Genomic DNA, 16,578 nt, shown 5'->3' with positions numbered 1-16,578 from the left:
CTCTTTAGTTATCTCAAGGCAAGGCAAAAATAAAACATAAAAAATAAAAAAAGATCAGACTTTATATTAATGCAGTCTTGCCCTAAAGTGAATGAAATTGTCATGGTGTCCCATTTTATCAAACAACACAAACGTTTGTGTGGTCAGTTAAGGGGATTGTAATAGCAGCAAATAAAGATTTATGCCTTACTGGACTGAAGTTATAGCCTGGTGATGGGTGGTGAGCAGAGCTCATTCTCAGACACTTGCAGACCTAAACGTTCCCCTTGAACAGCCATAATGTTCAGGGACACAATACAGCTCTCAACGTTCCTCAATAAAAGCCATTTTTCTTTTACACAAACTTTAAAAAAAAAAAAAATCGATTTGCCAGATGATTACTGCAGAATTATCATAAACTGGCCACAAGTCCACATGCACTGCAAACAAAATCAGCCAGTGTAGATCAAAGCCCGAAGCCAAAGCAGATTAGGGCACATGTCCACACGGTCTAGGTTTAAAATTCCAGATTTTAAGATTTTCACATCTAGGACAATCCATTTTCAAATCTCTCACAGCTTATCACTGAACTCTATGCCTGGGAAGAGAACAAATTAATGTATACTTACTGTTTGAATAAACATTTGATTTTGGAGCTTTACAGCATCAAAATATGAAGAGCATTTCCAGCAGTTTAAGATTGAAATAAGCAGATAGGCCTCTTGCTGGATGCATTTACTAAATAATTACAAATCAACACAGAAATAAGTTGCATGATAGTAAAAGACATCACATACCACTACACCCAAATGATATCTTTGTCATTCCTATTGAGTGATTGATCAGTTTGCAGTTTCCATGACAACATAAGACTTTTATTGTTTTTATTTTTCTTCTTCATGTGCACTTCAGAAGCAGTAGGGGAACAATTAAACGTTGTAGTTTTAAAATAATAAAAATGTTGAAGAGCTTGGCAGTCTGAATATCCCACTAGTGATGAGGGCTGATTGGCGAGAATCATTCCTCAAGTGTATTTAGCTGTTCCTCAAGTTCATCCAAATCTTCTCCAGTAAAAAGGTTTTCATCAACAGGTACGTCATTGATCAAATTGTCATCCTGATCCTCTTCTTCACTTTCGTCTTCAAGGTCACTATGCTCACCGTTCCTGATATCTCCTCCAGAAGCTTCACTTAGCTTTATATCTAAAAAGGGGAGATTCATCAAATTAAATATTTATAATATATATATATATATATATAAATAAAAAGAATTAAGAATCTGAGTTGCAGCACCTAGATGTCAATACTGTTAGTCCTTTCAGAGAGTTTTTTTTTTTTAGTTAGATTTAGTTACATTTACTAAGTTTTTACAAACCATTGAGAAGAGAATACAAGACCATTTTACATGCATACATTATACACAACTGTCATAGGGAAATAACAGTGCCAACAGAAAGCACCAAAAAATTTTTGATGAAAAATACACAAATTTATTTAGACCATTTAAGAGATATAATACATGGGGGAACCAGACTATCCAGAGGAGAAGTGTGCCAAAAAATAATAGAATGTAAAATCACTATACAGAGGGATATTTTAGAAGGAAGGTATCAAAGAGTCAACTTTCCCAGGCAACTTTCCCCATTACAGGGGAGTATGGGGTAACTTTCAAGTTACCTAAGCGTTTCATGTTAGGCCTTTCAAAAACATCAAACCTAAAACTTTGTGACTTCCTAGAGTTTATGAACATTTCAACCAACGCCAAAAACAACCCCCCCCCCCCCTTTTTCCCTTTATTTTTACCTGGTGATCCCGCACATTTGCTGCCCTTTAAGGAGAAGCATTGTCACCCTAGGCTGTTCTCTTGATTTCACATGCAAACACCTACTCCTCTCCAATATATAGAAGCCAATATTTTTTGAGGATTTCAATTATTTTTAACAGGAAGTTACAGCGCTATTCTGGAAATATTTTTAGGTACTTTCTGCACCAAGCTTTCTTAAATAAAAAACAGCCACCTTCCTGATTAGTAAGCTGTGATAAGATATATCTAAACCCAATAGCAAAATGTAACCTAAGTAAATAAAATATATAACCCACTATCCATTACGTTTCTATTACACTGTGCTCCATATTTTAATTTAGATAAGCTGTATTCTGGAAGTTTGTATCCTTTTATTAATAGACAACATCCTGCAAGACCTCAGCAGTCCTCAACGAGCCCAAGACAGTTGAACAATGTAAATATCTATAGCATTTTTGTTATGTGCATGTAATGGGAAAGGGCTTGTTTATGAGATTTGGACACAGAACACATAGAAATTCAGTGAAGTAACAGAACTGCTGAAAAACAAAAAGTTTACATTAACGTACCCTCTTTATCGGTTGTTGGGATGTAAGTGCTGAAACGCTCATTGCTGGCTACGGTTATTCCAGTTTCATCCACATCTTTCAGAACAAATCGACTGAGATCAATATCTTGAACATCTGATGTGTCCGACTTCAAAAGTTAGGGGAAAAAAAATTGTGAAAAAGATTTGCAGGCACAAGCTTCTTGGTTCACACAACTGAGGACTTTTGACTTACATTCGTGTGCTATAAACCAATTACGTATAGCTCAAGTTATTTACAAATAAAACAACTAAAATATTTCTAGAATTGTATGGCATTTAAGCACTTTTGGCACTAAATTACCTTCCAAGATAAAAATAACAATGAGTGGATCTACTATGCGCAAGCACTGGTAAGAACATTCCACACTGGGAGTTCTTCTGGGTGTAATGCTGCACAGAACTTTAGGACTCCATCTGAAAGTACAGGACCAGTGCAGCCCAGAGCAAGCAACAACTCAAGTGTTTGTAGATTCCATAGGCGTTATGTTTTTCCCTCCCCAAGGCAAAAATGGGGCAATGGAAGAGTAAACAGAGGTACATTTGAGGTAACGTGTAACCATGCCCTATGTGGGCAAAGTGCAGATTCACTTTAAAAGGCTAAAATAAATATTTCAAGCAATCATTTGAAAGTTTTCCTTGTAAACCCATTTCCTAGATTGTAAGCTCTTCAGGGCATGGTCCTCCTCCTGTGTCACGCTATATAAATCCTGTAAACTAATAACCCCCCCTACCTCCCTCATACAGCTATAACCTAAAGCAGCAAAGTTTTTAGTGAAGCTAGAATAGTCAAGTAAAGTAAGCAATAGCATTATGCACATTCCTAAACTTTTTTTTTCTAATGTCACTAGCTGTTGGAATCTATTTTGTTTTATCCAGGTTTCTGAAGTCCAAACATTTTTAAATCTGAAAAAACACACATACGACAAAAACAACTATGCACAATCAGTACAGTGTTCTTTGCCAGACAGAGTGCCTGGCAATATTCAGTTCTTGCCTGTAATCTCACAATTGCTCAAGTTTGGGCTTCCTGTAGAGCAGGGGTCACCAACCGGTGGTCCGCGGCTCTGGCCGGTGCAGGAAAAGGACCCTGCTGGGGGGGACGCAGCGACCAGAGCCACGGACCATGTCCCCCGTACAGATTCCAGGCTCAGGGAAGTGGGCAGGTTTTGTCTCTGTACACAACCCACCTAATCGCCTATCACAGCATCAAACGATGGCAGAGTAGGAAGGTTCTGGCATCATAACATCACTAAAGGGGACGTTTCTTCCCCCTTGAATGACACCCGGCTCACCGTGCATGCACGATCTGGAGCTGGTAAATATAGTGGTCCGCCGGTTTGAAAACGTTGGTGACCACTGCTGTAGAGTGCTGTCAGTGAGAGTCTGGGAATTGTGCCAGCACCTTCTTAAAGGATAGTCTATACTTTGAAAAGGGGAAGGACCCCGCTGGGGGGTAAGAATGGATTCCAGGCTCAGGAAGTGGGCGGGTTGTGTCTCACATAATTTTTTTTAGCGAATCAAGATTTTACATTACTACAATTGAATTCACCTTTTGGGACACGAGACAACTAGGGCATAAAGACAATAGAAAAAAAGTGGGACATGCCCAAGAGGGAGGGCATTAGAAATCTGAAACAATGTATAGGCGGGCAATAGAAGGATAACAAAATAGAGGTTACGGGATACCTATAACACAAAGACTAATGTGTGTGATGTCCAGACCAGTGCTGAAAAATTTTCAGAGATGTTCCACTACAAAAATTTGCCAATATTGTTTTTTGTTACAAAAACTGCAGGTAAGTTCTAACAGATTCTGCTCTTTTCACTAGACCTTAACTCATAAAACCGTGAATATTGAATTTTTACATAATGAGTAGAGATCCCATCCTTTGTGAGCAAAACAGATTAAAATGATTACCTCATCATCATCTTCCTCTATTGTGTAATGAGTGTCATCTGCTTCTTCATCATCATCATTTACAAGCTCTGGTCGGAACTCAAAAACTTCACGACCACTAATCTGTTGTGAGAGAAAAAAAAAAAGTAATAAAATACCTTATAAAAACACAAAATTACTTTTTTTAATCATGAATCGAGTAGAAAGGGTACCCCAAAGGATTTTCCAGATTTAAAATCAGCTTTTCTTCTTTCCATCTCTTCTTCGGCTTTCTGTATTCGTTCTTGCCTTTTCCGTTTTTTCCACGCAAGAAAAGCTTCTAAGGTGATCCTGGTAACATTTGGTCCAAGAGCTGCTCGCTAAATCGAGATCAAGAAGTATAAGTTGCTGTGTTGCATTGCTTATTAAATAATTAAACATTAAAGTCATATTTAAGGGAATAAAAGTCATTTTTACAAAATATCATGCATCTTCAAATATATTTTGTAACTGCATAGAATCTGGATCCCATACATAACACTTTTACTTTTGGAGACAAATAGCAACCACAGTCAAATGATGGACCACAATAGTGTTCAATTATTGCTAACTAGCTAAAAAACATTGAAACCCAGAAAGTTTTAGGGTTAACTGACCAATAAATCAGTATCCACAACAACTACTTTTTTCTGCCCTCAAAAAGATCTCAAGATATTGAAAATGTAAAGGTATTATATGGCTGTAAAGCTGAAAAAATGTACCTAAAAGTTACTATTGCATATCATTCCATAGTGTCAAGTGGAGAAAATTGCAATATAGTTTGAAGCAAGTCAATTCTGAAATGCCTTTGTGCTTCGTGAACTTCCAAAACCTCTATAGTGAGTAGAGGACATTGGACAAGAGGGCCTATTGTGTACACTTGGGATCCAGAGGTTCCCGGGGTTCCCCATTTATTTTTAGGAGTAAAATTTTCCTATAATTAACTCCCCTAGCGTTCTAATTCTGTCATTTTTTATGCAAAAAAGTGATCCTATTTTTTTTGTATAGAAAGGTTTGTTTATATTGTGGAAATGTTTGTTTATATTGTGGCCTGTAATTCTTAGGATTAACTCCCGGGTATGATAATATTTATTTATTATAATCATAAATAATATAATACATAATTATAAATAAAATTATAAAAAATAATTTTTATAACAATTCACATCTCACTGCAGATGCCAGCAGCAATAGCAAATTCTGGGAGCAGCAATAGCAAATTCTGGGGGTGACCACCCCCGGAATCTGCTATTGCTGCTGGCATCTGCAGTGAGATGTGAAGCACAATACAGAAGTCCTGCATTGTGCTTTGCATCTCTCTGCTGATGCGAGCAGCGGCGTGGACGGGTCCCGGGTGGTATTTAAAAGCAGATTACTCAGTAATCCAATCGCCACTGGATCGCGGGGCAAAGGTAAGGGGGGCTTCTAAAGTTACTCGGGATTACCGCTTTTTGCATGTAAAAGCCACCCCGAGTCACACTCGGGATTACCGCTAGGGGGGTTAATTTTGTCTAATATCAAGTTAACAAATACACATTATAAAAAATTGTAACAAACATGATAATACAATCCAACCTTTTTTTCCTATTTTTATGTGGGCAGTTTGTTTTTATTACCAAGAGTGTTTACCTTGTGTATAATCGTTTTTTCTTTATATTGATTAGTAAAGATATTTAGTATATCTATATAACACAAAGAAGAATGAACAAACGGGAAGGAAAAAGAAAAGATTTCAAATACCTCCTTCTCTATTAAATCTTCTAAGGAAATTTCTTCTTCTTTCTCTTCCTTCTTTTTATCTTTCTTTAGTACAAACCCTGGAGGTAAAGCATGGCGATACATGCAGGTGTCCCCGCCACCAGGGCATACCCAGAACCAGCCATATTTGTTGTTTTCTATAGCTTCAAGGAAGAACTTGCACACCTACAAGTGGAAAGGAAAAAAAACCCTTTTACGTTTACCAAAAAATGACAGAATCTATGACGTATATAAGTTGATATGCAACAGACATTGCACCAGTAAGCTATACAACAGAAATCTTTCACAGGAGTTGTTTTACCTGCCAAAGGGTTTTTATTTCTGTCTATTCATTTTTGAGCTTTACACAGAACAGCCAGGTAAAGGACATCATTTCATCTATTACAGTCTAAGACTGCAGAAAAATACAGCAATAGCCTCTCATTTATTGAACGTTGTAAGATTTATAGGATGATACCCATTCAGAAATGTATTTAAATATTATTAAAAAAATTGTTGTTAAACTTACTGTTAAAAATGTGTGTCCTATATTTTTTGTATAAATCAAATATAAAGCCCTGAACCACAACATTTCTCTATACTACATTAGAGAATACAAATGTACAAAGAGTCCTTCACATTAATAATGTGATGCATATTTGTGTCATGCCAACCCCAGATAAATATAGAATAAATGAAGAATAATTAATCAAAAGCTTTTATTTTTGAGGCATGCAAATAAAACATATTTACTACGGATTGTCACAGTAGGTAACAAGTTGTACAAAATAGTTAAGGACATATGGTGGCACTAGATAGTTTATAGCCTAACCAACAGGTAGTTTAGAAAGCGTTTTTTGCTTGTCAAGCTCATAACAAGCCTGTCCAAACTTGATTGCAAGGTGTTTTTACCTGGTCACAATGTCACAAACACACTACACTTTGTGTCTCACTTCTGTTTGTATCCAACTGACTACTCGCAAGGCAATCTCCAACCCTCCCTCCCTCAGGGTTGGACCAGCTCATGAACCTACCACCTATCCTTGGGGCATTCCCACCTCACAAGCGATTTAATACCCCTAAAGAAGCCTAAATTTGGGCTAAAAACACTAAACTGTTGCGATCAAGTTTGGACAGGCTTGTTATGGATTAGACAAGCAAATAACGCTTTCTTAACTACCTGTTGGTTAGGCTATAAACTATCTAGTGCCACCATACAGCTTAACCATTTTGTATTTTTGTACAATTTGTTACCTACTGTGACAATCCGTAGAAAATATATTTTGTTTGCTTACCTTAAAAAGAACATCTGTTTACTTATTATTCTTTCATAGTAGAGCGATTTAAAAATGTCATTTTTTAAAATTTTATGACATGTTACAAGATATTAAATAGGAACTTAACACTAAAAGCTGTAACTGAACAAAGGCAAAAAGATGAAAAAGAAATACCCAGTAATTCCTGTGGTTTCCCTAGAGCCCCAATACTGATTTCTGTGTCTCTGTATGGCTTAGCTTCCTTATGTCAGAGCATCTAGCAAGAAGGAAAGCATGCAATACAGTAGTGACACCACCAAATCTTATGTAGTAAAAGTTCCTTACATGTCTAGTCACAGGAGTACAAAGTCATGTTCACATAGCAGAACATGACCTGATATTTTTTTAGGAATAAAAAATAAACTTTATTGTCTTGAATTAGGTGCACAATTTCAGATTTTTATTACACAGTATTCATATTACGCAGCACTGCACAAACTCCATAGTCATGTCACTAGCTGTCCCTCAAAGGAGCTCACAATCTAATGTCCCTACCATGGTCCTATGTCTTTACTACAGTCTAAGGTCTATTAGGGGGGGGGAGGGAGACAGTTAACCTTAGTGCATGTTTTTGGAATGTGGGAGCAAACTGGAACAACCATCAATCCTCACGGGTGATGCGAGTGTCCTGGCAGAGAATCAAACCTGGGTCCTAGCGCTGCACAGGCCAGAGTGCTAACCTCCGAGCCATCATGAATTAGAATAGGTTTAATTTTTTTTTTATCTTCTCTTTAGAGAAACATAATTTGGACAATAGGGCTCTTAGTTTTCAATTTGCACTTTTCATTTCCGGTATTTAGCTGTAAAATATTGTCACAGATTTATAGAAAATAGTGAATTGCATTCTGCCTCCTTTCTATTCTCCCTATATATAGTAGTAGTCTGTCAAAAACCCTAATGAACATCTGTTAAAATAAACTTATTATAGAAAATAGCTTACCATTCCATTCAATCTGAAAAGCAACAAACACTTCTAATAAAATAGAACAGCCATAAAGTATGAACGTGAAGCATTTATTCAGCATGTAGCCGTTGCCACTACATCTAGAATTACAAGCTACAGCATATATTGATACAATGGGGTTCAACATTAACAAATGTGCGAAAAGTAATATTTGGTTACTGAGGTAGTTTATAAAACTAGAGTTATAACTGCAGCTTTAATGAGAGTACCACAGAGCGAAGTAACAATAGAGGCAGCAAACTGGCTGCACACAGTCAAGGTATAAAATTGCCATTACAACAGCCTAAAAAAAGAATTGTTATTAATATGTTTATTGCCAGCGTGGTTAAATACTTACTATTTGCGTTTTGGGCTTTTTCTTTTCAGCTTCCCCATGTTTCTTGTTGACCACCTCCTCCAACTTCTTCTCATCCCAATTATCCATTGTATCTGTAAATAGGAAGTCAATCTTGAGACTTCATAATTACTTGTGTCACTGGTCTAGTACTTTGATAGAGTATAGACTAGCTCACCTTTTTCAAGTTCATCATCTCTTCCATCAACATAAAAACTTCTCTTCTCGGATTTTCTTTCCAAGGACAGGTCATGGGAGAATTTGCACTTGTCACCTTTAGTACACTGCCCTTGCTTGTAGAATGCACAGACAACAGATTTTGGATCAGCACCTAAAGACAAATTACATCACAATGTCACAAAGATATATATTGCAAACTTGACATTCAGTACTAGCAAAAAAAATAAAGAATAAAAAAACAATTCTAAAGCACATACAGTATGTGTTCAGTTTATTAACATTAAACTATTTATGTACTCTCACTTAGGCTAGATACACACGTCAGATGATCGTCTTCCGGTAATTGTCTCAGGGCTGATATCGGACGGCAATCTGGCGTGTACAGTGCTTGTCGGATTCACGAACGACGAAAGGTTGTAATGGAAGTGAAAAGAAGAAAGAAGAGCGCACAGCGGGGTGCCACTACGCATGCTCCCTCTTCCCTCTCCATAGAACAGAACAGTGATGTATGTACAACACTCATTCATGCATAGTGCAGTCTTTTGTCGTTGGAAAGGATTGTGAAAGATTCTTTCCAACAACAATTATTGCACGTGTGTATGCAGCCTTAGCTGTTAAAGATTTAAACAAGCCATCTGCATGCTTTAATGTGAAGTTTCTTTTTTTAAATTTGTAATTCTACACTCCACATGAGAACTTTGAAATAACTCATACAAATACTTCAATATGCATATTTACTTCAGATAATGTTATTTTCTCTAAGGTGGTTCCTAACCGATATCTTGCTATAGGAGCAATTCATAAAAGTGGGCCAGACAGAAGACAATGGACATGGGGGGGTCACTTTCCTTTGTAAGTATACTTTGTAAAAGAAAACATGCAGATTATCTACCTTTGCTGACCTTTTGTGCAACTACTACCGGCTTAAATAGATCATTCAGTTCCTGAAGTTCTTTCTTTTTGTCATCTTTTTTGGTTTTCTTTTCAGTTTCAGATAGTGCAACCTATAAAAACAAAGCTTAGATTATTTTTCATAAAATTTCAGATACTATTTAAATCTGAACTACACTACCACAATCTCAGAAACGTATGGGGAAAAAAACACACACACAACTTACCACCCGAGGGTTCTGCTGGCCAAATTTCACTTGATGAGTAACATTTTTAATGAATTTTTGCTGCTTGGCACCTTTCTTATTCTTTAGACCAAATGTTTTGTCCTTCAAATAAAAGAAAATATCCATGTAAATTTCAATAAAGATAATACAGAGTTTACAGCCCCAATGCAGTAATTATAAAAGTTAGTTTGCAAATGTGCAACTGAGGAAAAACATAAAGCCAAGAGTTGTATCACAGACTCTAAAGTTCAGTCTTTCTAATTGTACTTTCATGAATGAAACATGAGCAAGTAAAGACTTGCTAGGCTTTAAGGAAGCCTCTCCTCTCTAAGAGTAGGCTTAGGTTTGCAAAGTTGCTTTTGAAGAAATCACAAGACTTCTGGACCAATGTCCTTAGGACAAATGAGACCGAAGTGAAGATGTGTGGCCAGAATGCACAGCACCACATTTGCTAAAAAAAAAACAAACAAACACAGCTTATCAGCACAAACCCCTCATACCAAATGTCAAGCACAGTCAGTGTTCAACCCTGGCATTTTGTTAAACTGGGTGGAAATAAATTGTAGGCAGGTGGCAGCCCCTGTATTGTGACCCAACTCTTCTGTAACCACCTAAAGACAGCCGGTGGTCACTTAAAAGTGCTGGGTGGGCCGCCCAGCTAAAAGAGCTCGGTAGAACAATGACAGTGCTGGAGGGGTTATGATTTGGGTCATTGTAGCCACAGAACTTGGTAACCTTACAGTCATTACATATGTAAATGGGTCTTTTGAACAAGAGAGGTCCAAAAGTGGGACTTGCAGTTACGCAGTTAAAATCAATAATTTTATTTATATAACAAGAAAAACCTAAACATAACAAACGATTCCATAAAAACAAATAAAACGGTTTATTTTTCACAAATAATGCAATGTTAATTGTACAAACACGTTCTCCCCAAAACCATGTGCAGGTATTGGATTTATGATGGGGGGGGGATATTCTTTATTCTACGCGTTTCTGATACAAGGGAAAATGTTTAAAGAAAAAACTATGTATTTATTCTTCTAGGTAAAACTGCACGTGTTTTTAAAAGGAAAGATAGGTTTGATGTGGATTTAGGTAATCTCTGTGAAAAGGTTTTCGGTCATTTCAACTTGTGCAGCATTTTTTATCATTATACTGTACATGGCTACAATTAGGAGTCCATTTGTTCATATAGAAGCAGCAGAAAACAAAAGCTCTAAAGCCAGGACTCAGGAATAGCTGCTACCCCTATGATGAGAGGTGAAAATAGAATGTTAAATTATCCACCTCTGGAATGAGTTATAAAAGGTTCCCCAGTCAGAACAAAGTCCTACGGCAATCTACTTCTGCAGCAGCAAGGTAGGGTTGTAAAGCTGCTGGTTCTGTATGGTGGTGTGAGTACAGAATGTCACCATTACAACACATTTTGACTTATAATTAGAACCGGCCAGTTGTTGATAGCACTTAGGTGGAAGGCCCTGTAATAGGACTGAAGAGGAAAAAATAAAAACTGCTGGTGTTTGGTTTTAATGCTGAACTAGAAGAAAGGTGCAGCATGTGTAGGCAGGTAAGAGAAGCATCAATGGTTGTTATGAACTTGTCACTTTGCCCTGAGTGAGCCAACAGGCAGTGCAATAATGCAGTAAAATGTCAGAAAGTCCTAGGACTGCCAGCAACAACAGATAAGCCATGTTTCCCAATATACCTATCACTGTCTTTAAAGTAATGGCATTCTAACTTACAGAACTCCCAAGGGCTAGATGTGTATCCACAAGCTGAGTAGAGGACTGTATTTCTTTTATTGCAAGTGATGAAACCAGGAAAAGACTTGCGTATACCCAGGATAACCCCCATCCTCCGTACTGTCATATCACCCACTTATACCAGGGATACTGCACTACAGATATGACTGGGCAAGGTTTCTGAGAAATGAATGCCAGGCAGCAACGACAACACCCCTATTAATGGCGGCAGCGTCCTTACTTTGTGTAACCTTCCTCTATCAGGGCAGAATTTATTTTCCCCAGCACACAGATCAACACGAGAGGCAGTGCCAGGCGAGGGAATGCGGGGAGCCCTGATAAACTCTTGAGGTCACTCTGCATTGAATTATTATGGACTCCTTATAGACTTTCTCTATTCCTGGTGACTGCATAAATCATGGGAACCTCAAACAGTTAGAGCCAATTTATCCTCAACTGGCCATTGAGTTGTGTTAACATGCTTTACGGTAATCTCCCTGGCGGTATGAATAATTAGTATTTTTAAATGTAAAAGCGGTACATTTAAAAATACCTAATATTATAAATTTCCCGCCTGGTCCTGTTGCATAGCCGGCATCTGCTTCCCCTTGCCTCGCGTCTCAATGCTGACACAGCGGTGATCCAGATGCCGGGCAGGCATCACCAGGTTACACATATGCCCAGCTGGCATCACCAGGGGAGAAGATGCCGGGCATCGCTGGAGGATGCCGCTGGAACGTGGGAACCAGGTAGGACTTTTAAACTGCCTGGCAATTCCACCCCGACTGTGGCTCGGGGTTACCACTTTGGTATGGAAAATTCACCCTGAACCACACTCGGGAATACCGCCAGGGAAGTTAAAGTGGACCTACACTCAAAAACTTTACTTTATATAAAAGGGTAGACAATCTTATTTTTTTAAGTGTACCTAAACCCAAAAATACCACCTTACATAAAACGCTGGACAACCCTTTCACGTAAAGAAAAAAATTTTTTTTTTGTTTAAATGCAACCCTTTTTTTTTTTTAAAGGGTGCAGCACTGCCCCTCAGAGTACCTACGTCACGCATCCTGGGAGGCTCTTGGGCGCTCCACCTGTGCATGCCCCAGTATATTTTCGTGGGGAAAAAAATTTGCCAATGTCAAGAATACGCAGTGAAATCGGTAGGTTTTTTCCCAACCTACGTCACCCGATCTCACGCCTGGGTAGGGTGACGCAGGAAGAAGAACCCGGAAGAAGAAGGCACGATGGCGGTGCGCTGGCTCGAGGACGGATGCCGGAACGATGTGGGACCCAATGGAACAGACTTCCAGAGGGATCAGACTGCCCTGCGGGATTGAAGGCACTTTTTTTTTTTTTTGGTTTTAGTTCCTCTTTAAGGGTTGTTGTTGCAGCACCTCCTCTGTCTTGATCAGGAACCAAGTGCAAAGCCTCCCGGGGTACCTACGTCACGGAACCAGGGAGTCTCCTGGCTGCTCGTTCTGCACATTCCCTCATCTTGGGCATGCATAGAAGGAGCCCTTTCTTTAGTGGAAGAACAAAACATTGCCGATCTCACGCCTGCGCAGTAAGATTGGCAATCTTTTCCCCCCTGTACAACACATGATCTTGCGCAGTGTGAGATCGGATGACGTATGAAAAAGAAGATGTCCGTGCCCAGCAGAGGAAGACGGATACCAGAACCCAAATGAAGAAACCCCCCGAGGGATCTGCGGGATTAAAGTTGTGTTTTTTTATTCTGGGTTTAGTTGCACTTTAAATGCCAAGCAAGCAGAAAAGCTCTGTTTCAATATTGTATTGATTACAGATCCACATACGTCCAGCCAACCATTTTTTCCATAGTTTCCAATAAAGAGAGGATGACGCCCTGTCAGGTTACTGCTATCCGGGACTCTGATAAAGCTTTAGCTGCGGAGAACATGAATACAGATATGGTACTGTGTATGTAGTGCAGAAGGAAGCTAGAGACCCCGACTCTGCACCAAAATCTCCCTCACTTCCTGCCTGGTGAAAGCGGTGTCAGCACGACAGGAAGTGAAGATAAATCTCCCTCACCAAGCCATGAGAGCAGGAAGAATTTTAATCCTTCCCCACGTGGCGTGACATGATCCAATCTATCAGATCTGCCTACCGTCCAGCATTAGAACCCTTACTTACATTATAACCTATCCAAAATAAAAGGGGTTCAAAGATCCACTTACACCTAAAGAGGACTAAACTAAAAAATGCCTAAAACAAAAAAAAAATCAGTGTACCTTTAATCCAGCAGTGCAGTCAATCGGTCCGGAGGTCTCTTCCATCGGGTCCCGCGTTGTCCTGGTATCCCTCCCCAAGTCGGCACCATCATCTCCTCTTCTTCATCCTACGTCACCCGACCAAGGCGCGACATCGGGTGACAAAGATTGGAATACAAAAAACTTACCGATCTCACTTTCACAAAAAGGCTCCTTCTGCGCATGACTGAGATGCTCGGACATGCGCAGAATGAACACCCAAGGGTCCCGGGATTTATGACGTAGGTATGCCGGGAGGTTCTGCGCTCTCATTCATCACCTAAGCGATGGAGAATTACAGGCGGTGCTGCACTTAAAAAAACAAAACTTATACTTTAAACGGTTCTCCACCCTTTAATGTAAAGTGAGTTTAGGTCCACTTTAAGAATAATAAAAGTGAATTAGCCCTGACAGTGCATGACAATCTACATTTCTAAATGGACCATACAAGGTCAGAGCTCGTACTCTGCCTGCTGATTGGTTAGCAGCGAGTGACACATGGCAGGGGGCTCCATGCAGCGTGTCAGCACGTTGTCACCCCCAGGTGATCAGTATGTCCCCAGTGAGGGGAAGGGAGAAAGGTATAAGGCCGCTGTGGTAAAGTGTCACCATATAAAGCTGACTGATGCCATGGCATGGCAGGTATATGATTTACTAGCAGACTTTATAGGCTGGCCTGACAACAACACAGCCTGGACGGAGAATGACGGCCACACGCGGGACACCCAACAACCGGGAGAAGACAGAATGTGGAAACAGCCGGCAGGCCACAAGTGAGGACAGCAACCACAGCCGGGAGAAGGCCCTAAGCCCACCTCGATAATCTTCTCCTTCTTCTTTTGCTCGGTCTTTTTCGTACCCTGCGGCGCCTGAGGTTTTTTGGGTGGCATTGCGATAGAAGAAGCGCTATTCCTCCTCCGCCGCCTCACACGAGGGCTCGCTTTACGGCTACGACAGCGGTGATGTCATCATTCATAGACCCGCGAGAGTCCCAGCAGCCGCCGGTCACTGGCAGGACTTCAATTCCCATAATGCCGCAGGGCTGAGGGCGGAAGTGCTGTGAGGAGATCGTACATGAAGGCGAAAAATAATCTTAGGAAATGATTCAATTATAGGAAAACTTTATTTAGAACATTACATTTCTGACCCAATGTTAGCTGACATGACAATGTTTTTACCATTAAATATGTATTTTTAAAAAACAAATAAAACGTTAAGCAAAATATTATCGTCTATATTTTCTGTAAAAAAAAAATACCATAATAAACTTTACCACAATAACTGCTAGCCATAGTCATGTCACTAACTGTCCCTCTGAGGGGATGACAATCCATGGTCAAGTCACCAACACAATCTAAGTCCAGTTTCTGGTGGGGAAGCCAAAAAAATTACCTAAGTGCTCAGAAGACTCGCACATTATAGTCTTTGGTTTGAATGTGCACGTCAGACTTACAATTTAACAAATATGGGGCCTTCTTTATTGTTATTATTATTATTATTAATAATAATAATAATAATAATAACTTGCTTTTATACAGCACGAAAATGTTACGCAGTGCTTTACAAAGTCCATAGACAACTAGACTATATCTACTAAACTAAAGCTTAGTCTACACAGACTGTTTCCCCAGCGTTTAACCTGAGGCTTTTAAAGCCCATGTTTGAAATCCCTATACATTCCAATAGGCTAATCTACACCAGGATGTTTCCTTCAGGCACGTTTATGAGCTTTATCTTAAATGTTGCTTGCAAAGTTTAAAAATTGAAACGCAGGGCAAACGCGAAAAAATGCCCCAAAACGCAGGAAAACACTTGCAAACGCTCCTATTGAACTCAATGAAGGCTGTTTTTAAGCTTTTTATAAAAGCTTCCATTGAAAACAATGGGGGCTTTTATAAGTGTTTTTAACAGGACTTTGGAATCTGGACCACCACTCCACCCTGGGGAATGAGTACAGGGGTACATAAAACTCCTTACTCATTCCCTGAAAGGGTTAAAATATGAGTAAAAAACTTGGACAAGGCTTAATGTTAAAGTATTTTATTAAATGTGTTTGTGTAACTAAACTTTTTTTTTTTTTTTACAGGTTATCCCAATGACAGGATGATTCCCAGGGCTGCAATCATGACATGAGCACAGCCATGGGAATCCTTCTGACAGTGCGGGATTTTCATAAAAGAAATCAGTTAGGTCTCATAGTTAAGGCAGAAGGTCTAATTTTGTATTGAAAATTCTTGTATAAAAACTCTTAAAATTTGTCCCTTGGATCTCCTGTGCCCCATTCTAAATTACTTTATGCTTGGCTGTGAGATAATTTCTCTAGCAAAATATACTTGGTTCCCTTCACCCCTTAAAACTCCCGATGAAGTGTATATTAGTGAAAGAGTGAAATTAATAGATGGTGTTCATATACAGAAACATATGAACCAATCTGTTAAAGAATTCAGAGATGAAGCAACCTCTTTAGGTGTATTAAAAATATTTTAATGTATTTTGATGTATGCTTTCAATGGTTTTGCAATCAAGACTATACATGTCATGCATTCTGGGAGGCTTTGGCTGCTCCCTCTGTGCATGCCTGATCTTGGGCATGCACAGAAGGGGCATTGTTTTCTTTTAGGGAAA

The 16,578-nt window shown here is 39.1% G+C and overlaps 1 protein-coding gene across 1 annotated transcript; it reads right to left on the bottom strand.

Moving 5' to 3' along the window:
• Positions 1-699: 699 nt before the first annotated feature.
• Positions 700-14,940, bottom strand: ZC3H15 (zinc finger CCCH-type containing 15). Its single transcript, XM_072418862.1, has 10 exons — positions 14,769-14,940; positions 9,936-10,037; positions 9,710-9,821; positions 8,816-8,968; positions 8,641-8,732; positions 6,027-6,209; positions 4,481-4,627; positions 4,290-4,391; positions 2,352-2,478; positions 700-1,181 (listed from the first exon to the last, which is right to left on the bottom strand). The coding sequence occupies exons 1-10, from the start codon at positions 14,841-14,843 to the stop codon at positions 997-999; spliced, it is 1,278 nt and encodes a 425-aa protein (XP_072274963.1). The 5' UTR covers positions 14,844-14,940; the 3' UTR covers positions 700-996.
• Positions 14,941-16,578: the final 1,638 nt, after the last annotated feature.

This window comes from Pyxicephalus adspersus, chromosome 7 (genome assembly GCF_032062135.1).
Source record: "Pyxicephalus adspersus chromosome 7, UCB_Pads_2.0, whole genome shotgun sequence".
NCBI classification, from domain to species: Eukaryota; Metazoa; Chordata; class Amphibia; order Anura; family Pyxicephalidae; genus Pyxicephalus; species Pyxicephalus adspersus.
The sequence above is the reverse complement of the archived record's forward strand: the minus strand, read 5'-3'. Positions and strand labels throughout refer to the sequence as shown.